Source organism: Phocoena sinus, chromosome 6 (assembly GCF_008692025.1).
Source record: "Phocoena sinus isolate mPhoSin1 chromosome 6, mPhoSin1.pri, whole genome shotgun sequence".
Classification (NCBI taxonomy): domain Eukaryota; kingdom Metazoa; phylum Chordata; class Mammalia; order Artiodactyla; family Phocoenidae; genus Phocoena; species Phocoena sinus.
Window position 1 is genome coordinate 57,371,739 of NC_045768.1, and position 22,577 is coordinate 57,394,315.

The window sequence follows — 22,577 nt, forward strand, 5'->3', positions numbered from 1 at the left end:
ATTTTCATGGTAGGCAAGAGGCATTTTTCTGGTCTTTCTGTTCATCTGTTCTCCTTCAGTACATGCTCTTGCATAGGTACACAGTACATAATGTGCTTGGTGGTAGAGAGGATAACACACTCATTTGGTTAATAACATAACTTAGTCCAAAGAAAATCTGGAGCCCTCCAACATATCTTTACTATAAAAGTTTGTGGAGGTGAGTAATACGCTGCTTCCCATCGCTTACATGGTTGATCTGTACTTTCTTCTAGGCATGGAGCTAAGTGCTTTACAGAATTATCTGATGGAGTCTTCACAACAGCTCAATTGTTATTATCCGTTTTATACAGGAGTAACTGAGGTCCAGAGAGATTCAGTCTCCTGTCCTGGGTTATGTAGCTTATAAATGGCAAAGCCTGGATTTAGATCCAAGCAGTCTGGTTCTGGAGCCCTGTCTCTTAACAACTGTGCTATAGTGAATGAAAGGTTCTGGGTAAGAAGTGTGCTTGAATCAGTTTTGAGCAAGTTGATGCTGGATTTGTGGAATAGGTGTGATTGTTTGGCAGTCCATTAGGGATGGAAACTGTAGCCAGGTTTCATTAGAATCAGGTACCAAGTAAGTGAACTGGTCCCTTTTTCCAAGTTTAGTATCAGTGTTTGTTTCAAATATTCAGGGATTTTAGACTTTAACCTCAACAGCTAATACCCAACTATAGCTTTCTCTCTTAGAGTTATGGGTTGCTAAAAATTGATCCTGACTGGGTGAGTATATGGTGATAGATTCTTTAGGTCTTCTCATAGTGAAAGACAGTTTAGGCTTTCAATTTCTAAAATCTAAGAAGTTTCTTTAGAAGTCATAATAAGTAGCATCTTTGCTACCTTTTTTTGTCACCTGACTCTGACCTCTGGTAGCTTGTTTAGCTTGTGCCTGGAATGTCTGTTACTATTGGAACCCTCTAATCAAAGCATTAGAATGAAGTGGAGTGGATTCTTTCACGCCCATCCTTTTTATTTTTGGTTGCCCTGTGAGATTAAATCTATAAATTACTCTTTATTTCAAATCCAGTTGTTAAATTGTTTGGCATTCTCACTTATTGCTTAGATAACCAGTTTGGCATCCCCAGTGTAGGAGATGTAGATGTTGCTTGTTCAATAATTCTTCAATCTAAAATGTCCAGTAGGCTTGATAGGGATTGCTGCTTCTGCTAAACACCATTTTCACTATGTGTGTTCGATTGCTTTCTCAGTTTGTTGATTTCTTTGCTAATTTTTTTTTTCCTGTAGAAACATTGTTTTTTTTTTTTTTGGTAATAAGATTATTGTTCAAAATCCAAGTAATACAGAGAAGTGCCTTTCTGTAATTCCTATGTAAGAGATAACCATTAGTATTAATAGTTTAGAGTATATTTCTTTCTGGCCATTTAATGTACAGTTACAGATCTTTTTTTTTGCGGTACGCGGGCCTCTCGTGGCCTCTCCCGTTGCGGAGCACAGGCTCCGGACGCGCAGGCTCAGAGGCCATGGCTCACAGGCCCAGCCGCTCCGCGGCACGTGGGATCTTCCCAGACTGGGGCATCGGCAGGCGGATGTCCCCTGCATCGGCAGGCGGACTCTCAACCACTGCGCCACCAGGGAAGCCCTACAGATCTTTTTTTTATGTAAATAGGATCATAGTATATTTACTGTCCTGTAATCTGCTTTATTCACTGTGGAAAGATTTTAATGTCAATATACAGAAAGATCTGCCTTATTTTGTGTTCTTTTATTTAACATAGTCCTAGTTGCTGGACGTAAGCTTGAGGTTTCAGTTAATGCCGCAGCAACATCCTGGGTCATATATCATTGTATACATCTCTATGTTGTTGAGATGAATTTCTAGAGTTGAATTTTAGGGTCAAAGGGACATTTTGTTTTTTTTTGTTTTTTGCGGTACGCGGGCGTCTCACTGTTGTGGCCTCTCCTGTTGCGGAGCACAGGCTCCGGACGCGCAGACTCAGCAGCCATGGCTCACGGGTCCAGCCGCTCCGCGGCATGTGGGATCTTCCCGGATCGGGGCACGAACCCGTGTTCCCTGCATCGGCAGGCGGACTCTCAACCATTGCGCCACCAGGGAAGCCCAAAGGGATATTTTTTAAGGCTATTGAAAAATTATGCTCTGGTACCAGTATATACCCCGACTCCAGCTGTGTAAGAGAAGTTTCATTCTTTACCACCATTTATATTTTAAGCATTTGCCAATCTGATAGGTGTAAAATATCTTATTTTAGTTTTACTTTCTTGGATTTTTAGTGAGATTGTCCTGTGTCAATTTTTCTATAGAAAAATATAAGAAATTTTAAGTGAATTACATATAATTAATAATGAATATTAAATTATATATAACAAATTACATATATTCTAAGTTATATGTTTTGTCTTTGTAAGTCTTTTGTTATATGTTTGTCTTTTACACGTAAATCTCTAAAATGTCCTAGTATAGTATAATTGGTTAAAGATTTTAGAAAACATTTTGAAAGCTAAAATAATATTAAGTAGTTTTCTATTGTTGATACTTTCATAAAAATATTTTTCTTATTCATCAAAAAATGAGGTTTCATATAGTTATTTAGGAATCTTAGAGTCTTCAGAGATCTATGATAAAAACGTTTATATATTTACTTGTCAGATTTGACAACATGAGGTGCTGCAGTGTTTTCATTTTGATAGAATTTTGTTTAGAAAGTGATTTAAATCAGATGGGTAAGGAAAATCTTAAAATTGTCTTACTGTTTTTTGCTTTGTTTCATCTCCCTTTTCCAGGTATTGTACTCCGAGATACTTGGATTATGAAGATTTGGAGCGCAAGTACTGGAAGAACTTAACCTTCGTGGCACCTATCTATGGTGCAGACATTAATGGGAGCATATATGATGAGGTATATTTCTATTACAGTGGGTTTTGTAAAGCATCATTTCATGTTACTATTTTTCTTACCGTTTTCAGTGGTCGAGAAGTAGTCATTTGTTGTGCTTTGTGTGACCCATAATTCTTCACAGGACAAGAGGAAATAAAGACACATCAGTATGATTTCTGCTGCTTCTGTTTTTCACATTGAAACCAGCTAATTGTACAAATATGTGAGCCTGTTCAACAGTAATATAGTATGTGGTTATCTGGCTGATCTTCAAATCACACTCAAAACTTTTAAAAGCAAAGCACATTATAAAAATACCTGGAAAACATGGAATATTATTCATAATAGTACCATCTTAAGGCAAAAGCAGTATTGTAATATGTATTCTTCCTGTAGTTTTCCCCTAATCATTTGAAAAAGTTATATTAAACATGCTTATAGGACTTCCCTGGTGGCACAGTGGTTAAGAATCCGCCTGCCAATGTAGGGGACACGGGTTCGAGCCCTGGTCTGGGAAGATCCCACATGCCGTGGAGCAACTGAGCCCATGCGCCACAACTACTGAGCCTGTGCTTTAGAGCCTGCGAGCCACAACTACTGGGCCAGTGTGCTGCAACTACTGAAGCCTGCGCACCTAGGGCCTGTGCTCCACAACAAGAGAAGCCACCACAATGAGAAGCCCGAGCACCGCAACAAAGAGTAGCCCCCGCTTGCTGCAACTAGAGAAACCCTGCGTGCAGCAACAAAGATCCAACACAACCAAAAATGAATGAATGAATGAATAAATGAATGTATAAAGCAAAAACAAAACAAAACATGCTTACATTCTCTTTTTTATCCCCCCCACACAAATTGTGAGAATTTTTTCTTTTTTAAAAGTACATATTACAGTTTTTCCAGTTATTTTTCATGAGGGCATAATCTGCTTGATGTAATCTAATCCTTCTTGCCTCCCCTGATACTACTTGAAATCCTATTTTTTTTTTTTCCTATTTTTTTTAAAAAAATCTTTTCTTTTTGAAACCTTTTATTCCCTCTCCCATTGTTTTATTTAGAGAAATTTCTTGCCTACCAAAAAGTTGAAGTGATGCAGTGAACACCTGGATGCCCTCACGTGGATTCACTAGTTGTTAATATTTGCCACATTTGCTTTTTGTTTCTCTATCACTCTGTCTGTGTCTCTCTCTGTCTTTATGCTGTAACATTTGAAAGTAAGTTGCAGACATCATGATAATTCACCCTTAATTATTTCAGCATGTTTCTTTCAGTTATAAGGCAATTTAACGTTTATATAATGTCATCTAATATAGAAACCATACTCAAAGATCCCTGATTTTCCCAGTAATGTTCTTTATAACCTGCTTTGAAGGTTATATGAAGGATCCCACCAGGGATTTCCCTTTAAAGTTAATACGTGTGCTATAGGGTAATATTTAGAGGCTAGTTGAATATCCTGTTCCCAATAGCCTTTCACCCAGTGAATTTGCCTCCATTGATAATCCTTGACTGAGTCAATTATTGTACTATTTTTAAGCTGTTTATATTTTGAAATATAAAACAAGCTGGAAAGTGGATAAAACATAAACTTAGAGCTTCATGAATTATTGTAAGGTGAATACCTATGTACCATCCCTGACATCAAGGAGAACATTACGGGCACCCTAGATTTCCCCTATCTGTCCCCTTTACCTATTATAGTCTCCTACTTTTCCTCCAAAGGAGTGGTTATAGGGTATACACATGGGTAGTTTTAGAAAAAAACTATTTTCCACTTTACACCTTTCTATACCAGTGTTTGCTGCTTCCATTGCCCCACAGCCTCCCTGACATTAGACATTCTAAAATTAAATGGGAGTATGTAGCAGGTTCTTGTGGTTTTAAATAACATCATGATTTTTTTTCTTTTATGTTCATTGGCTGTTTGGATTTCCTCTTTATCAAAATGCCTGTTCAAGCCTCTTGTACGTTTTTCTTTTTTGTCATGCTTTTCTTATTGAGTTACAGTTCGTTACAATACATTTCTGGATATGAGGTAGTGGCACAGTTTTAGTTTTTCTATATGGATCTTCAGTTGTTGAACACTGTTATTGAAAGGACCATTCTTATTTTTGAAAATGGGCCGGGTATTAGATGATACTATGGAATTACTGTTGTCCTATTAGACGTGATGATGACATGGTGGCTATATATATTTTTCCTTGTCGACTGACAATACACACTGAAAAATATATAGGTGAAATAACATGCAGTCTGGGATTTGTTTTGTTTTGTTTTTTAAATTAATTAATTAATTTTTTTGGCCACGCTGTGTGGCTTGCAGGATCCTAGTTCCCCAGTCAGGGATTGAACCCCGGCCACGGCAGTGAAAGCACCGAGTCTTAACTATTGGACCACCAGGGAATTCCCCTGGGATTTGTTTTTTTTTGGTTTTTGTTTTTTTTGTGGTATGCGGGCCCCTCACTGCTGTGGCCCCTCCCATTGTGGAGCACAGGCTCCGGACGCCCAGGCCCAGCGGCCACGGCTCACAGGCCCAGCCGCTCCGCAGCATGCGGGATCCTCCCGGACCGGGACACGAACCCGTGTCCCCTGCATGGGCAGGCGGACTCTCAACCACTGTGCCACCAGGGAAGCCCGGATTTGTTTTTAAAATACCTCAGGAAATAAAGTGGTATGACTTTCGTTGAATAAAGATTGGCAAAATATTGTTAAATGAAGCTAGATGATGGATACATGATGTTTAGAATATGTGTATGTTTGAAATACTAAAAATAAAAGTTAAAGAAAGGGAAAACATCCTTTCTCTTCCCCCTTTCGTATTTTCACAAGTGTAAGTAACCTCTCTGTTGGGAATTTTTGTTTAAGTTTGTACATGCTCATGTAGAAAAATTGAAAAATAGAGAAAAAATGAAGAAAAAAGTTACTCATAAGCTTGTCAAACAAACATAATCTCTTTATGATTTCCTTTTGGCCATTTATTTATTTAATTTTGGGTATCCTATTTTATTAGCATTTAAATTTCACCAAGAGTTCAATCATATGCTAGCCATATGTTCAGACTTTTGAAATAAAGACAAAATGGGCAAACAGCTTTAAGGGTGCAATGTATTTAACACTGCACAATATATTAACTAACTAGACAATCTAAGGGGTGGTATAACTATACACTTAGGAGCACCAAGTGTAGGAACAAGTCCTGGGATTGGAGGAAAAACCCGCCATTCAGGACTGAACAGAGGTCCTTGGCTGCTGACACAATCTCCCCTTGACTTCAGACTTGAGACAAACCGAGCAAGTCTATCAGCATACAAAACCCACTGATTTCAGGACAAACAGTAACAGGATAGACTGGCCAGGGCCAATTCAGATTGTGGGGATAGTCTGAAGCGTGCAGGGCTGGCTGCAGGCTGGAAATGTTGCAGTTGAAGTCCAGGATCGGCAGATGAGAGCAGCCACCTTCTAAAAATCGCTGATTTCTATACAACTTCCCAAGATGCTTTTCCCAAACAGGGTGGCCTTTTATTTTATGTCAGTGTGTGTATGTCAGTGTGTGTATGTATATGTATGCATGTGCTTGTATGTGTGAGTGTGTTTCCCCATCTCAAATGCTGAGAGATTTTAACAGTTTTTTTTGCTTTAGAAGCATTTTCAATATTGGTCTCCAGAGGATCATTTTAGTGTATTCTAACCCCAGCCAGTTTTAGAGTGTACCTTGTATTAAGTCTTTGCTTTTTTTTTTTTTTTTGGTATTTCAATTCCAAGTATATTCTTTTTTTTTTTAATTGAAATATAGTTGATTTACAATGTTGTGTTACTTTCTGCTGAACAGCCGAGTGATTCCTTTATACTCCAAGTATATTCTTTAAGTTTGACATGTTATGGTTACTTATGTTTAGGAAAATGAGTGCCATTAGTAGCGAAGCTTCCTTACAGAAGATGGCACCTTGTCTTATTAAAACAGCTTCTCTGGGACTTCCATTGAAATGGGTGAGGCCAAGCAAATATGGTTGTTATTTTCAGTTGGGGCCCAGCAAAGTTAAAGTGTTTTCTCAAAGTTACGAGGCTAGTAGACTGGCTGCCAGGTGCCCTTATTCCCCACACGTTTTAAGGAAGTAATTATGTATAGTCAGTCTCACAGTTGTGGAAATGTGTACAACTAGGTCTGGGTCACCTACAAATTTCCCCTGAGTTGATGGTTTATTTTGTGCCTTCTCTGTGGTTTCGTCCCTGTGGTATCCTGGCAAGTTTGCAGGTTTCTAAAAGGAAGACTGAGCTGAGGAATCATCTGGATTTTGGGCTGAGAGGTTACACGTCTCAGGGCTCAAAAATAAAATAAAATGCAATCCAAGATTTTTTTCTGACCATACCTTGGGATCATTGAGCTCTTTGTTCCTTTTTTTTTTTTTTTAATGCTGTACGAGGGCCTCTCACCTCTGTGGCCTCTCCCATTGCGGAGCACAGGCTCCGGACGCGCAGGCTCAGCGGCCACGGCTCACGGGCCCAGCCGCTCCGCAGCATGCGGGATCCTCCTGGACCGGGGCACGAACCCGTGTCCCCTGCATCGGCAGGCAGACTCCCAACCACTGTACCACCAGGGAAGCCCCCTCTTTGTTCCTTTTTGCAAATATAATTAAGAGGTAGAAGCATCATACGATTTTCAGAACAGTCAACATAAAACTGCCCTGAACTGGCTTTACACATTTGATTGTTAAAATAACATAATTGTTGACAGCACAGCTGAGGGTGATGGACATTGGTTTGCAGTGCTTATCAATTTACCGCTTGTGTTTGAAAACCAGTTACACAATGGCATTGCTTCAAGGGAACATTGACTTTAGACTTCAGATTTGAGTAACTTCAGTTATTAAAATCCAATGAACAAATCTGCTGGTTTGTAAACATGCAGTTTTTAAAAATTCTCATTATTTACAGGTTTTGGAGCCAGGAATCTGTCATTTTGGTTTGACCTACAAGGCATAGTATTTTATGGAATTTTTGTAGGAGCATTTAGTAGCTCAAGAACTGAGCTGATGTTTTCAATGCTTTTGTATCATAAAGACAGACATATGAGAGATGTGGTAAACTGCTACTGGTAAATGAAACCAGTCACACTCAAGACAACTAAATTCAAGCAAATGAAAAATAACTTGTATTTGCCCCCTTGAGGTAGCTGGAGAGTAACAAGAGAAAGAATGCATTAAGGAGAGTGATGAAGAGTGAGTGCAGTAATAACTTGTAACTGTCAGGAACATTTGAAATTATCACAATGAATGTGCACTGAATAAAAGCCCATGTACTGTTTTGCTCTTCACTATTGTATTTTTGCATTGTTTACTGCTCAGCTCAGTTAGATTGAATTGGAAATTGGTTTGTTATGGTTCATGGCATTATTTTGAAAGGGATTATAGTCATCAAATTGTAGTTCAATTCCCCACCCCCCACCAATTTCTAGTTATGGCTTTTTCCTTTAATGTTAAAAGAAGTGTTGAAAAACCATAACCTTTTCTTGGTGGGGATGGGAGTTCTTGGAGAGGGTGTGGGGAAGGTAAGAGAAACAGTTGGTGCAGGGTGCAAAGATGAATAAAGACCCTGGTTCTCAATAATTCACAGGCTTGAGGGGCAAAGGGGCAGTAGGATGTAATGAGCTTGGCTGTAAAGGCAAGTGTGGGGTTCCAGGGAGCCCAGAGCAGAGGCACTTATAGTAGCTTGGTGTTGAAGGAAGACTTTTTGTTGGAGGCGTGGTATCTGAGATTGGCCTAGAGGAGCAAGTTCAAGTCAGGTAAAGGAAGGAGAGAGAACAATGGGGATGAAACTAGGTAAATTTGAGGGTAAGACTGCACTTAATAGTCTTTGTATTTTTACTGAATTTGGAGGCTTTTTGGTGAGCCTGATCTTGAGGAGGGTGAGGCAGACCTGGAATAGTGGCTATGGGGTGGGAGGGAGAGAGATCAGCCTGGCCGGTGATGGGGCTGTGAGGGCCCCTTCTGCTCAGATGTTTGTCTTGCAGCGCCAGGCAAGTCTGTTAAGGGGCAAAAAGAGGTGCCATTGCAGTGTTGATCCAGGCTTGGGTACAACACAGGAATTAGGAGTGAGAGTGTTCATGAAGGCCTACTTGAGGACAATCAGCCTTGATAGTAAAAGGAGTAAGTAGGGCCTGGAGATTCCAGGGAATGAGTCTTGGCCCCTCTTTCATTCGACTGCTGCTTTCAGAGCTTGATTTCCTTAGGATATACTTAAAAATCTCAGTCAACACCATGGGCAGCAGCCTGTGGCAGCAGTATCAGTAACATGATTTAAGCAAGTTACAAGTTTTAAAACCAAAATACCCAGACTTTCAAAGGCATGACATGACAAAGCCCAGTCTTTGGGTGTATGCTGCAAAGCCTGGCTTGGCAGCCAGATTCTGCCTATTGCTTGTCTTTGTAAATAAAGTTTAATCGGAGCATAGCCCTATTGTTCATCTACATCTTACATGTGCCTGGCTTTTTTGCACTACAATGGGAGAGTTGAGTAGTTGTGACAGAGATTGTATGGCCCACACAAGCTAACATATTTACTGTCTTGCCCTTTGCAGAAAAAGTTTGCCAACCCCTAATATAGAGGCACAATTATTTGCTCTTGGGGAAGGGTGCTCAAAACCTTTTTTGAGATACAGATGAAATTCTGAATGTTTTTTGGAGAATGAGATTGACTATGTTGATACCTTGAAATGAAATTTGGTGATGTCAGGGACCTTCTGTAAGTAAAGAAGGTCCTCAGTTTAGAAATAGAGCCACCTGTATTCTTGGGTGGCCTTAGGTGATTCCTTGGAAACAGTAATAGAAGCATAAGAGTCCTAAGATCTGAAACTTTTTTTTTTTTGGTTGTGTTTTACTAAGGGCTGGTCCACTGATAAAGAAAGTTTTAATTAAGGAATTCCCTGGTGGTCCAGTGGTTAGGACTCCACCCTTTCACTGCCAAGGGCCTGGGTTCAATCCCTGGTCAGGGAACTGAGATCCCGCAAGCCGTGCAGCACGGCCAAAAAAAAAAAAAAAAAAAAAAAAAGGAGAAAGCTTTAATTAGCCTTTGCTAACATTTAAAAAATAAGTCCTCTGATAAAAGAAACATGGGAGTTACTTCAGGAAACAAACACACAAAAAGAAGACAGATAAAGAGAAAAGATGAACAGGTAGAAAAAAGCGATATAACTGTGTGAAGGGACATGAAAATAAACACGTATCTGCAGGGAAAAAAGGAGGTAGAACATTTCTGGGATAGCCAATAGCCATGCTTCCACAGACCTTTGAAGACAGAGTGAATCTCTTTGTTCTGTGTGTGAGAGCTAAGAATTGGCATCAACATTTTTTACTTACACTAGGACAGTGACATTAAGTCATTCAGGCTTGTGTTCTGTGCTCTTTGGGGCTGCATTTCTAACAATACCTATCATGTATATAGTGGGGAGCCTTTTAATGATGATAATGGTTCATTAAATTGAGGTTTAAAAATGAAGTCCCACATGCTTTCCTTAAGCTGGCTGTTACCTTCTTGATAACACTGTTTTCAAGAGTCTTCTTTGCAAGATTTTCCCTTTGTTGAGTGGTGACAGACACCTCTTCCCCTAAGCCTCACCTCCATCGTCCAGGCTTTCTGATTTGAATACTTCATTCATATCCTAACAGGCATTGTTGTCTGCAGTGGCCCCTTTGAGATGATGTTTTCATAGTAGTGTATCAGCAAGGTTCCTACTTCACAGTAATTTAGCCGCCTTTGGATGCTTTATGTCTAAGTACTTCTTTCTTCTGAATAAACCTATGAGATGGCATGGCATTGAGACTGACAGTTCCCCTTGTGTGTAACCATCTTCGATGATAGTTTTCAGCAGTTCACTGGAGGAAGATAGCACATCTCACTGTGAGGGGAAGCTGCTTCACCCGTGATCCACAACTTGTACAGTCTCTCACTGTTCTTAAATCTCCCAGTCTTGCTTTGAAACTCAGCTCCTTCACTGAATCATGTTCCTCCCATTGGCAGCTGCCTCCAGATCACTGAAGGTGTCCACCCTCTCCTCTACCAGCCTGGTACTCAGTGGTCTCCTACGCTGAGAATGGCTATCAGTCCACTGCACAAGGAGTTTTTCTAGTTTTCTTATATGGTGTTGGTTCGAGTAACACGATTAAGCTTTCTAGGAGCAACACTGCTATGTTGTTAGGTATGGACATATCACGATTATGTCTCAGGTGCTTCTCTTCCTTATTGCACACCATCACCTTCAAGTCTTTCTAATGTGTGGGCTTTTCTAGGACTCTTATGCTCACTTACCTTCTTTTCAGGCTTTTCCACATTTGCAGAAGACATTTTCACCAGTAATGATTGGAAGATGATAGCAGTGATGCCCAATACATTTAATCTGGGCACAAGGCATAATCCTTTTGGGACAAGAGCTGAGATACAACCTACTTGCCGTCTATATTATCTTACCTAGATTTGTATGCAACTAAAACCATTCTGTTGGTGAACGTTCACAAGTCATTATAGAGTTTTTGATTTGGACAGTGAATTTTAGGTAAAAAATGTTATTACAGCAGGTATTTGGAAAATTAGTACAGAAAATGAAGGATACCTATATCATTTCTGATTCTCTCACAGTAAACTCTTGAGTCCAGTGACGGCAGGTATCATTTCTTAGAGACTCTCCAGCCCCAGCCCCTGTCATAGCGTCTGCTTCAAATAATAGACCTAAATAATGATAGAATTGCTGAGTGCATGACATTAGAAAAATAGGCTGAGGCTAGATCATGGAGTTTCCTGAGTATTTTTGGTTATCATTCTCTACATCTTGAAGAACGTTTGAGATTTTTCAATAGGGAAGTGATAGGATCAGAATCATGCTTTAGAAAGTGTGATCAGATAATGGTCTACCAGATGGACTGGTCATAGCAAGAGGCTTGGAAAGTGCTTTGAGTAAGGAGGAAGAGGGATGGGTCAGAGTGATCTTCAGTGTGTGTTTTTCTGAACACTAGTATCCTGAGACAGTAGTTCGGGTCTTAGCACCCATTTATATTTCTAATAATTTATTGTGGACCTCAAAGAGCTTTTGTTTATGTAGGTTGTATCTATCCTTGTTTATTATATTGGGAAATTAAAACTGAGAATGTTTAAAAGTATTTAATTCATTAAAAATAATGTTACATAACATTCCTATTTTTATAAAAAATGACTGTATTTTCCTACACACAAAGTTTAGTGAGAGGAGTGGCATTATTTTACATTTTTTTTCAAGTTACTAATGTCTAGCTTAATAGAAAACCCCTCTGGATTCTTATATCTACTTTTGCATTTAATCTGTTGTAATATCATATAGCCTCCTGAAAACTCTACCTTACACTGATGCGAGAATGAGAGTGAAAAAGGAGAACAATGTCTTGGTATAATTGTGAACACGGTTTTGATGCCACAGACCCTGATGGGATCTGGAGGTCTCCCAATGGCCCGCAGACAACATTTTGAAAACCTCTGCCTTAAGATATTTAGCAAAAGATTCCTTCTCTGATCTCACTCTACATAGATGATGCAGGGATCTCCAGGCAAGGTAACAGTTTCCATTCTTGTTTACTGACCTTCAGGTAACTCTGTCCCTGGTATGAACCTCAGAGACCTAATCATATTACAAGACAGAGGTTCTCAAACAAGAAGTCATGGAGTTATTTGGGGAGCATCATACCATAAATTCTGACATATAACTCAGACAAAATTTTACAAGCAGAAAGTGGGCTTAGGATGTGAACTCAAGTCCCTGCGTCTTAAGATATATAAAATATTTTAAACTGTATTTCCAAGATTTTCCTTTAATATTAATTTGCTAGCCTATTGCTTTTGTCATCCAGTTATTTATTAACAGATAATTGATAGAAAATTAGAACAGTTTGAAAACTACAGTGACAAACCTTAAGACAAAAAAATATAATGTCTTATACTGCATATTTCTCCTTGAGAGCTGGGGGAAAAAAGTTTTTTTTTTTAAACTATGCATGTACTGGATGGATGGGTGTGTATGGGGGTCCTCTTTCTAATTTCCCTTTTAAGTTTTCTTTATAGTCTATGATTATAAATGCATAAATTTTATAGGTAAAAATTACCCTTTTGTTAATATAAATAATGTTGGAAAGCATTATATGACAGAGAAAATAGAAATCACTCGTAATCCTGGCATTCAGAGACAAGAGCTGTCAAAAACGTTTAGTGTATTCCCTTCCAATGTTTCTCCTCTACTTTGTGCTCAATAATTGTATTTCTTTTGACAGGCGTGGTATCACGGTGAACATAGTTTGGTTTTGTCTTTTCTCCCTCCTGTTTTAACACATATGAATGCTTTGCCATGATTACAGGTATTCTTCAACAGAATGATTTAACATTTTTTAAATCTCTTATTTTTATTGGTAGGATGGTTTTCTTGGACAGGGGAAAGCTGATTAATCTAAGGTGGAGAGGGACCCTAGGGGCTGCGGAGGCAGGAAGGGTATGACAGTTATTAGTCTTGCCTGGGTCAGTGTGAGGCTGGGCCACAATGCACAGTGGGGTGGGCAGATCATTGCTAACCCATGAGAGTGGTACTTTGCCACTGACACTGCCTCATTTCCTTCCTTTTCTCCACAGCCTCTTGAAATAGAAGGCTGTATTAAACAGCACAGAATATTTGACCTATTTACTTACATAGTCAAGGTCTGCCATCCCTAGCTGTGACTTTCAGGAAAGCTCTGTCTTTGCCTTAGAGTCTGTAAAGGAAAGGGATTGAATTAACAGCTCTCTGAGGTTCCTTTCAGCTTAAAAATGTTTGCTCTATTATAAGGAACATTTCTTCAAGAAGGTGAAGTCATTGACAATGAGTTTTTATGAGTTATAGATTCCTTTTATATTAGAATTTTGTCATGAACCCCTTTATAAGAAATATGTTGGCTGAAGCATAGGAATCTTTTCATACCAAAATTGTAGTCTTACTGGCATTTAGCCTTATAGATGACTTTTTATCTTCCTGCACTGGGGTAGCTTAAATACCTTCATCCACCAGATGGTGCTCTTGGACAACAAATTTTTCTGAGGCTGAGCGTTTCCAAAATGAGGTAAAACATTTATTTAAACTGTTGAGTCACCAGAGTTCCTTTACATTTTGTATTTTTATCATGTTAGGATATCATTTATCCTGAAATAAGAAATAATTTTAAGCCAGAACACTAACTGTGTGTGTAATTTTCACATCCAAGGGGAAATATCATCATTCTAGACATGTCTTAATGCTAAGAGACAGCTGTTGGCTTGGTATTGTGACTTTTAGATTTTACTTCTGTGAAATAAGGCTTCTAGTTAATCAAAGCTCATTACCTGCCAGCGTGTTATGGCTGATCTTTAGTCAATGAAGTCTTAGCCTCATGATCTCAAGTTATGCCATCCAGACAGGGGAGGTGATGGTAGTTCTATTCACTTGACACATTGCATCTAGAATGTTTCAGCAGTTCTGGAAGCTGTATTTTCAGAGGGGTATTGCTAGGGAATTGTCGATAGAAGAGAGTTAAACCCAGTTGCAGGCTGACCTCAGAGTACGTGGCTACTGCCCTCAAGTATCTATCTTGCACATCATAGGGTTAGGTGGGATCACTGTGGGGAAAATCAGTTTTGTCTCTGGAAGTGCTAAATTGATAAACACATATGAGTCCCATGCTGAGTAGTTTGTGAGGGTGTGAGAAGTGTTAGGGATACCAGGTGTTTGCCAGTGGAGGGTGCTAACTTGGTAGCTGGAGAGTTGTGAAAGGTTTCCCTAAGGGATAAATAACATATACAGGGCAGACTAGGTGCCCCGTGGGTGCTGTGAATACTATGTACCATAGGCATGGAAAGGAGTAGGCATGGAAAGAGGTTATGCTTCTTGGGAACTGGCACAATCCCTGAGATTGTGGTGAGAATTCAGGGCATCTGTGGGCATCAGGCATGTGAACTCTCTTAGTGAGGATGCTAAGAGAGTTCTGGAGGTACTGAAGGATCACTATGCCTAGAAGGGCAGATACCCTGGGAAAGTGTTAGGGAAACAGAAGTGGGAATTACTGAAGGGGAAAGAACATGAAAGGCAGAGGTGAAAAGCCGGAGTTCTAGTGCTGAATTTGGTTGGTGATCATCAAAGCATTGATTATTTCACCTGGAAAGAGTCTTAGACATCATGATGTAGCCAACACATTTATAGATGAGGAACTTCAGACCAAAATGTTAGGGTTTATCCAAGATGACACCCAGTGACAGAGCTGGGAGATCCCTTTACCCATTCTCTTTCTACTATTTTATTATTTATTTTATTTTATTTTTATAAATTTACTTATTTATTTTTGGCTGCATTGGGTCTTTGTTGCTGCATGCAGGCTTTCTCTGGTTGTGGCGAGTGGGGGCTAATCTTCATTGTGGTGCGTGGGCTTCTCATTGTGGTGGCTTCTCGTTGCGGAACATGGGCTTTAGGCGTGTGGGCTTCAGTAGTTGTGGCATGCAGGCTCAGTAGTTGTGGCTCGCGGGCTCTAGAACTCAGGCTCAGTAGTTGTGGCACACGGGCTTAGTTGCTCTGCGGCATGTGAGATCTTTCTGGACCAGGGCTTGAACCCGTGTCCCCTGCATTGGCACTGCGCCACCAGGAAAGTCCCTCTTTCTACTATTTTAGATTGTCACCAGAATGGATAATTAGAACTTTGAACTACACTGTGTGCTCTCTATCTCTTCCTCTCTTGGATTAGTATCTGCCAGGGTCTTCATGGGATGCTTAGTGTCTTCAGAAGCCAACGTTTCTTCTGTTCCCATTGCAGCTGACCTTGCCTGCGGGTTTACAAAAGGACTTTGATAAAGCATGTTTACTTGAAGCCCTTCCTACTTCGGGCTGTCCCCTGTTAAAAAAATAGGATGATGAAGATCATCTAGATTTCATCTTTACTATGATTTTTTACAGACATGGAAACTGATTTTTTTTTTTAAGGAGGAAATTTATAAATAGAGTAGAAAGATTCAGATAATTCTGTTGTCAGAAAGGAAGTATTGATCCACACCTTTCTGCTTCTAGAATCTATTTTAGAACTGATTAGAAATACGGATCAGTGTCTGTGTGCCAAAATCATTTTCCAGTGTTTTTTTTAAAAATATTATAACAAAGAATGTAAAACAACCTATATGTCACAAAGGAAAATAATGATGCAAATTGTTACAGACAAGAAGGTGATGTATATAATAAAATAAATGATAGGAAAATGTTCACAATCCAATAGTAAGTGAATAAACCAAGGTAACTACGTGTAGCTGTATCTCCAAGATCTTGAATGCCCACACAGGATTTCCAGTATTGTATACAATATCCCTCATAAATCATCCACTTGACTATGGGAAGAGAGCAGCAGGTCTGGTGAGATGGAGAGGTTGGGGAGCTGCTCCCACATGCCAGCGTCCTAGCATCCGTTCCTCAAAATAAGTCACCACCTGTCAGTGGGCTTTTGGAGTCACTGGAACAGAGTTAGAGCTATGAATTCCAGGAGTGTGATTCTAATTATGTTCTAACTAAAAAAGAATTTTTTAAAGAGAAAGATATCACTAAAATGATAAAATGATCTTATTTGCAGGTTTATACATTTGATTTTTTAAAAACTTATGTTCCAAATGTTCTAAATGAGAAAATATAGAATATTAATTCAGGAAAATTATTAGTTTTTTTTTTCTTTTTTTTTTTTTTTGCGGTTCGCGGGCCTCTCACTGTTGTGGCCTCTCCCGTTGTGGAGCACAGGCTCCGACGCGCAGACTCAGCGGCCATGGCTCACGGGCCCAGCCGCTCCGCGGCATGTGGGATCCTCCCGGACCGGGGCACGAACCTGCGTCCCCTGCATCGCCAGGCAGACTTTCAACCACTGCGCCACCAGGGAAGCCCGGTTTTTTCTTTTTTATTGAAGGAAAAACGTTGAGCCTGTGTATATGATCCAGAATTTTTCACTGTGAGGAATGAAAATGAGACCATTGGAAATACCTTAAGTTGTTTTTCTTCATGAAGAATAAAAGGGTGTTATTTGAGCCCTCTGCCAGGTGTTATTCAAATATGTTAAATCTAAAATTGCTTTAAGTGAGAGGTAGCATTGAGGAAGAAATGAAGCAAGGTAGAAAAAACAAATAACTAGATAGAGTCCTATAGAGGAACAGGGAGAAACAGGTACATTCTTTATCTAAATTGAATTTTCCTGGCATTAGTAGTTGTAAAGAGGCTCAAGCCCAGCCCATACTTTGGTACCATTCAAAAGCTAAGTGGCTTCTACTTTTTCTTTAGTAGAATCACATTAGTGTCATGGACTCTGATACATTACTTTCTTACTTAAAACCATTAGGGAATGGGGGAAGTGGGGACCTATGGATTTGACTACTAAGGAGGAAATGTATTAGACATTATTTTGCTGTCAGTAGTAGAGACCTTAAAATAAATGGCTGAAACAAATTGTTTAGTTTTCATGTAAAAATTTGAGGCAGGTAGTCCAGGGCCATGTTGGTTCCATGATGTTGTCGCAGACCTGTACTCCTAGAAATTTCTTCTGCCGTCTTCATGATGAGATTCTTACCCTTGTGCTCTTGTGGTAGCTGCTGATCGTGTCTGAATGTCTGGTAGAGGGAAGGAGGGCAAAGGAGTTATGTCTGCGGGAGTCAGCCCCTTCAAAGCTTTCTCCTGGAAGCCCTGCCCAGTGATGTCCAGTTACGTTTCATTAGCCAGAACCATACATATCCAGCTGCAGCTACTTTGTTCTTTCGATTGAATGGGGTTCTATTGGTAAAGAAGGTGAAAACAGATACTAAGTACTTAGGCAATCTCTGTTATAAAAGTTTATTAACAAACACAGTGATTTTGAAGTACTGTTTTACACGGCAGTATAATACACCTTAAAGAGTTGAATGAGACAAGGGGATTAACAGTCTAGAAAATATGAATACATTAGTAAAGATTGTTGTGTTTTTAATTTCCTGTATTTAAAAATAACTTGTCAGGGCTTCCCTGGTGGCGCAGTGGTTGAGAGTCCGCCTGCCGATGCAGGGGACACGGGTTCGTGCCCCGGTCCGGGAAGATCCCACATGCCACAGAGCGGCTGGGCCCGTAAGCCATGGCCACTGAGCCTGCGCATCCGGAGCCTGTGCTCTGCAATGGGAGAGGCCACAACAGTGAGAGGCCCGTGTACGGCAAAAAAATAAAAAATAAAAAAATAACTTGTCAGGGTCTGGATATGGGATTTTACTATTTTATTAAATGTTGAGATAATTGATCCTCTTTAAAGAAGAATAGGGCTTTTATGGTTCAGATTCCTTTTAGGATTTTCTGCAAGGGCCATGTGTAGATGTGTAAAATAAAGTTAACAATTCTGTTTATTATTTAAGTATGGTTTTTTGGTTTTTTTTTTTAGTAGAATGCATGTCTGTGAGTGAATCCATGAATCCTGCTCTTGGCCCAAGGCAGTTTCTTAAAATCATCTTTTTGATTGGTAGTACTTAAAAGAAAGAAAAGTAGCAAACATAATAACCAAATTACTGACTTTCCCTTCCAGTCATTGGGGGGATACAGGGGAGTTTTTCCCTCCTTGATTATATAAAAGTTCAGAATTGACTTTCTGGCTCACTGTTCGGCCAGTGAGGCTTCAGGCACAGTAGTGTCAGCTCCGGTTAGAGTTTTCCATTCTCACCCTTCCCGGCTCCACAGTTATGAGCTGGGAGATCTTGGGCAAGTTATCTTACTTCTCCTGGGGAAGTTCTCTCATCTATAAAATGGCATTGATAGTAGATGATAGTTTTATTTATTCACCTCATAAGATTAAATGAGATGAATAAATAAAACACCTAGGATAGGGCCTGCTCCATAGTATGTACTGAATAATAGCTGCTACTGGTGGCAATATTAAAGCAAAATGGGACAGAAATCCTGAGGCTGTGATGAGATGTTCAGTAATTGACTCCGACCAAGAGAATCGCGAGGAATTCTATTCTGCAATAGTCATGTACTTATAAGTCCAACCTGCATTCCAGCAGTTTATACTTTCTGCCGTTTGTCAAAGTCTGCCACGTCAGAGCCATGAAGGATGTTTGTTTAGGGGTTACTAAAGAAAACGTGCCTGCTATTTTCATGAAATACACCGCTCTCTTCGTGTCAGTGAGACAAGGTGCCAGGGCAGAAATGGTGCCATGAGATGTGACTCAGGAGATGTTCTCTTTTTCATGACTTTTGCTTTATCATATTTTTGGAATGTAAAAATCTGATTTTATATGTGCAACTTATGCTTTAAAGCACAGTGATACACTGACTACCCCAGACCCACCATGCAGTCCCACAGCTAGAGTGTCAACAATACTGCTCATGGGGAATTCCCTGGCGGTCCAGTGCGTAGGTCTCCATGCTTCCACTGCAGGGGGCATGGGTTATCCCTGATCGGGGAACTAAGATCCCGCATGCCATGTGGCAGGGCCCCCCAAAGAAAAAAACAAAAAAAAACAATATTGCTCATGGGATGCTCTTTCTGCAGTCCTTCCCTGCTACCCTACCCCATCACCCAGGGGTGGCCTGAACTTTGGGTTTGATTTCTTGCCTTAAAAAAAAAAGTTTTCTCAAACAAATTTTGTTGTTGTTGTTGAAGTATGGTTGATTTACAATGTTGTGTTTTATATATATATATATATATATATATATATATATATATCCTTTTTCAGATTCTTTTCCATTGTAGGTTATTACAAGATATTGAATATAGTTCCCTGTGCTATACAGTAGAGCCTTGTTGGTTATCCACTTTATATGTAGTAGTGTGTATCTCTTTATCCCTAATTCTCAATTTATCTCCCTCCTCCTTCCCCTTTGGTAGCCATAAGTTTGTTTTCTATGTCTGTGAGTCTGTTTCTGCACAAACACATTTAAAAAAAAAATTTATTTAATTAATTTATTTGTTTTTGGCTGCATTGGGTCTTTGTTGCTGCGTGTGTGCTTTCTCTAGTTGTGGCGAGTGGGGGCTACTCTTCGTTGTGGTGCATGGGCTTCTCACTGCAGTGGCTTCTCTTGTTGCAGAGCACGAGCTGTAGGTGCGCGGGCTCCAGTAGTTGTGTCACGGTGGGCTCTATAGTTGTGGCTTGCGGGCTCTAGAGCGCAGGCTCAGTAGTTGTGGTACACGGGCTTAGTTGCTCCGCGGCATGGGGGATCTTCCCTGACCAGGGCTTGAACCCTTGTTCCCTGCATCAGCAGGCGGATTCTTAACCACTGCGCCACCAGGGAAGCCCACAGACACATATTTTTAAACAATATATTTAGTTTGGCTTATTTTTGACCTTATTAAAAGTAGTATCACTTTATGTAGTCTTCCGAGACTATACAAAACACTAGGTTTTCTGAGTTTATCCATATTATTGTGTGAGCTATTGTTCAGTCATTTTTATTGCTGTATAACATTCCATTATGTGCATATACATTTTATTTTTTATTATCCTGTCGGGATATTTTCTTTTTAAAATGAATATTGCTGCTATGAGCACATTCCTGTACATGATTTTTGGTGCACTGTATACAAGTTCTCTAAAGCACTTATGTAAGAATGGAAGTGCTGCCTCCCTGAGTGTTCAACTTTGTCAGATACTGTTACCTTGTTTCTCAAAGACTTTGTACCAATTTACCCTCCCCCAGCACTATATAATCATTTTTAAGACAGGTTTACTGAGGTATAATTTACATACCACAAAATTCACTGATGTTAACATATAATTCAATGATTTTTGTGTAACCATCACCACCAACCAGTCTTAGAACACTTCTCTCACCTCCAAAAGTTTCCTTATTGCTGACATATATCCTCTTCAGCACTTAATATCGTTCATCTTATTACTTATTGTCAATCTTGTGGCTTTAAAATATCTAGTGTGTGAATTTCTCTGACTACAAATGACGTAGAATAGCTTTTCACATCTTTTTTTTTTAATTTTTAAATTTATTATTTTATTTTTGGCTGTGTTGGGTCTCCGATGCTGTGTGCGGGCTTTCTCTAGTTGTGGTGAGCCAGGGCTACTCTTCATTGCAGCGTGCGGGCTTCTCATTGTCGTGACTTCTCTTGTTGCAGAGCATGGGCTCTAGGTGCACAGGCTTCAGTAGTTGTGGCACATGGGCTCAGTAGTTGTGGCTTGTGGGCTCTAGAGCTCAGGCTCAGTAGTTGTGGCACATGGACTTAGTTGCTCCGCGGCATGTGGGATCTTCCCAGGCCAGGGCTCAAACCCATGTCCCTTGCATTGGCAGGGAGATTCTTAACCACTGTGCCACCAGGGAAGCCCCAGCTTTTCATATCTTTGTTGGCCATTTCTGATTTCTCTTTTTTCCTCTGCCTATTTTTCTATTAGATTGTTTGACTTTTCCTTATTATTTGGAATTTTTAATGTTTTCTGGATACCCAAACTACGCCATGTTGTTGAATTACATTTGTTGAATTATTTGCTTCAATAGTGGCTTGTTCTTTCCAAAACTTTTTTGTTTCTTCTATTTTCAGTGTCTTTGTGTGTGTGTGATAACAGGTCAGTTTTAATTCTAGCCCCTGAAGCTATACAAGGGTACACCTTATCAGCTTCATGGGACTGTTGTACACATTCTGTAAAGTGACAACTGTGCAATACCACTTAGCATCTCAGAATCAGGAATATAATTTTGAATTATTTAAACACAGTCCATGGAGTTAAAAACAAAATCAGAAGCCATCTACAGTTATATAATTGTCAATTAAATGCTATACACCTAACACTCGATATAATAGTCAATATCTAGCAGGGAATGTTGAAAGCGATTTTAGATTTTCATCCTATCGTACTCTGTTGGGAATGTTTCTTGAGTAGGTATGTGACTTGCCAAAGATGGGACAACGAAGACCAGAACAAGTAAAGTTCTACCATGGTTTCTGAAGTGTTCACTTTTTTTCTTTGTCAGTTTTAAAAGTGAACAGCGAGAATGAAATACTTGACTTTACATATATACAGGTATGTTGTAAAAATATATTTGTTTACAAGCATGTAAAAATACTTGGTAACTAATTTGATAAGAAAATAATGTGCAAAGGTATATAGCAAAAACATGAATCGTCTGTGACCCTGCAAAATCAATTCCATATTTTATATTACATCAAACAAAAACAGTTTTAGTTTTAAAAGGAAGATGGACAGAAATTATTATTTTTACACAGAACATGGCTGTGAAAAGAGTTAAATTAGAAAGACTAAGAATATTGGAATGCCAGAATGAGCCCAAATATTATTGTCTTCAAGAGTAGGAGTAATAATGAAGGCTTTATAAGCAGTTTTTAATCAATAAATGTAATTGGCATTTTGATGTTTTGGTAACTGTAAAACAAAAGCTGTAGCATCACTAAAGGTCTGAGAAGTCTGTTTTGTAGCTTCAACTCAGTGTATTTAAGGTTAACTAAAGTTGACATCAAAATTTTTAGAGATGGACTTATTTACAGTGTCTTTTAATGAACAGATTTTAATTTTAATGTAATTGGTTTCATCAGTCTTCTCTTTTAGTGACTTTATTTATCAATAATTTTGTATTTTTCTCTCTCCTGGGACTCTGAATACATGAACCTTAGACATTCTGTCCTACGTATGCTTAACTTTACCTTTCAGATATTACTTCTCATCTTTCTGTACTGCACTGTATGTTCATGTCTTAAAT

General features: G+C 39.4%; 1 protein-coding gene across 5 annotated transcripts in view; it reads left to right on the plus strand.

Annotated features, from left to right (window-relative positions):
- Positions 1 to 22,577, plus strand: part of KDM4C (lysine demethylase 4C) — a 428,305-nt gene that overhangs the window by 54,705 nt on the left and 351,023 nt on the right. For all 5 annotated transcript variants that reach the window (XR_004350381.1, XR_004350380.1, XR_004350379.1 and 2 more), the window contains exon 4: positions 2,782 to 2,896. Coding sequence is in view for 2 of the 5 variants with exons in the window: in XM_032634921.1 (XP_032490812.1) it covers positions 2,782 to 2,896 (115 nt within the window). In the remaining 3 variants the exon portion in view is untranslated. The remainder of the gene's footprint in view (positions 1 to 2,781; positions 2,897 to 22,577) is intronic.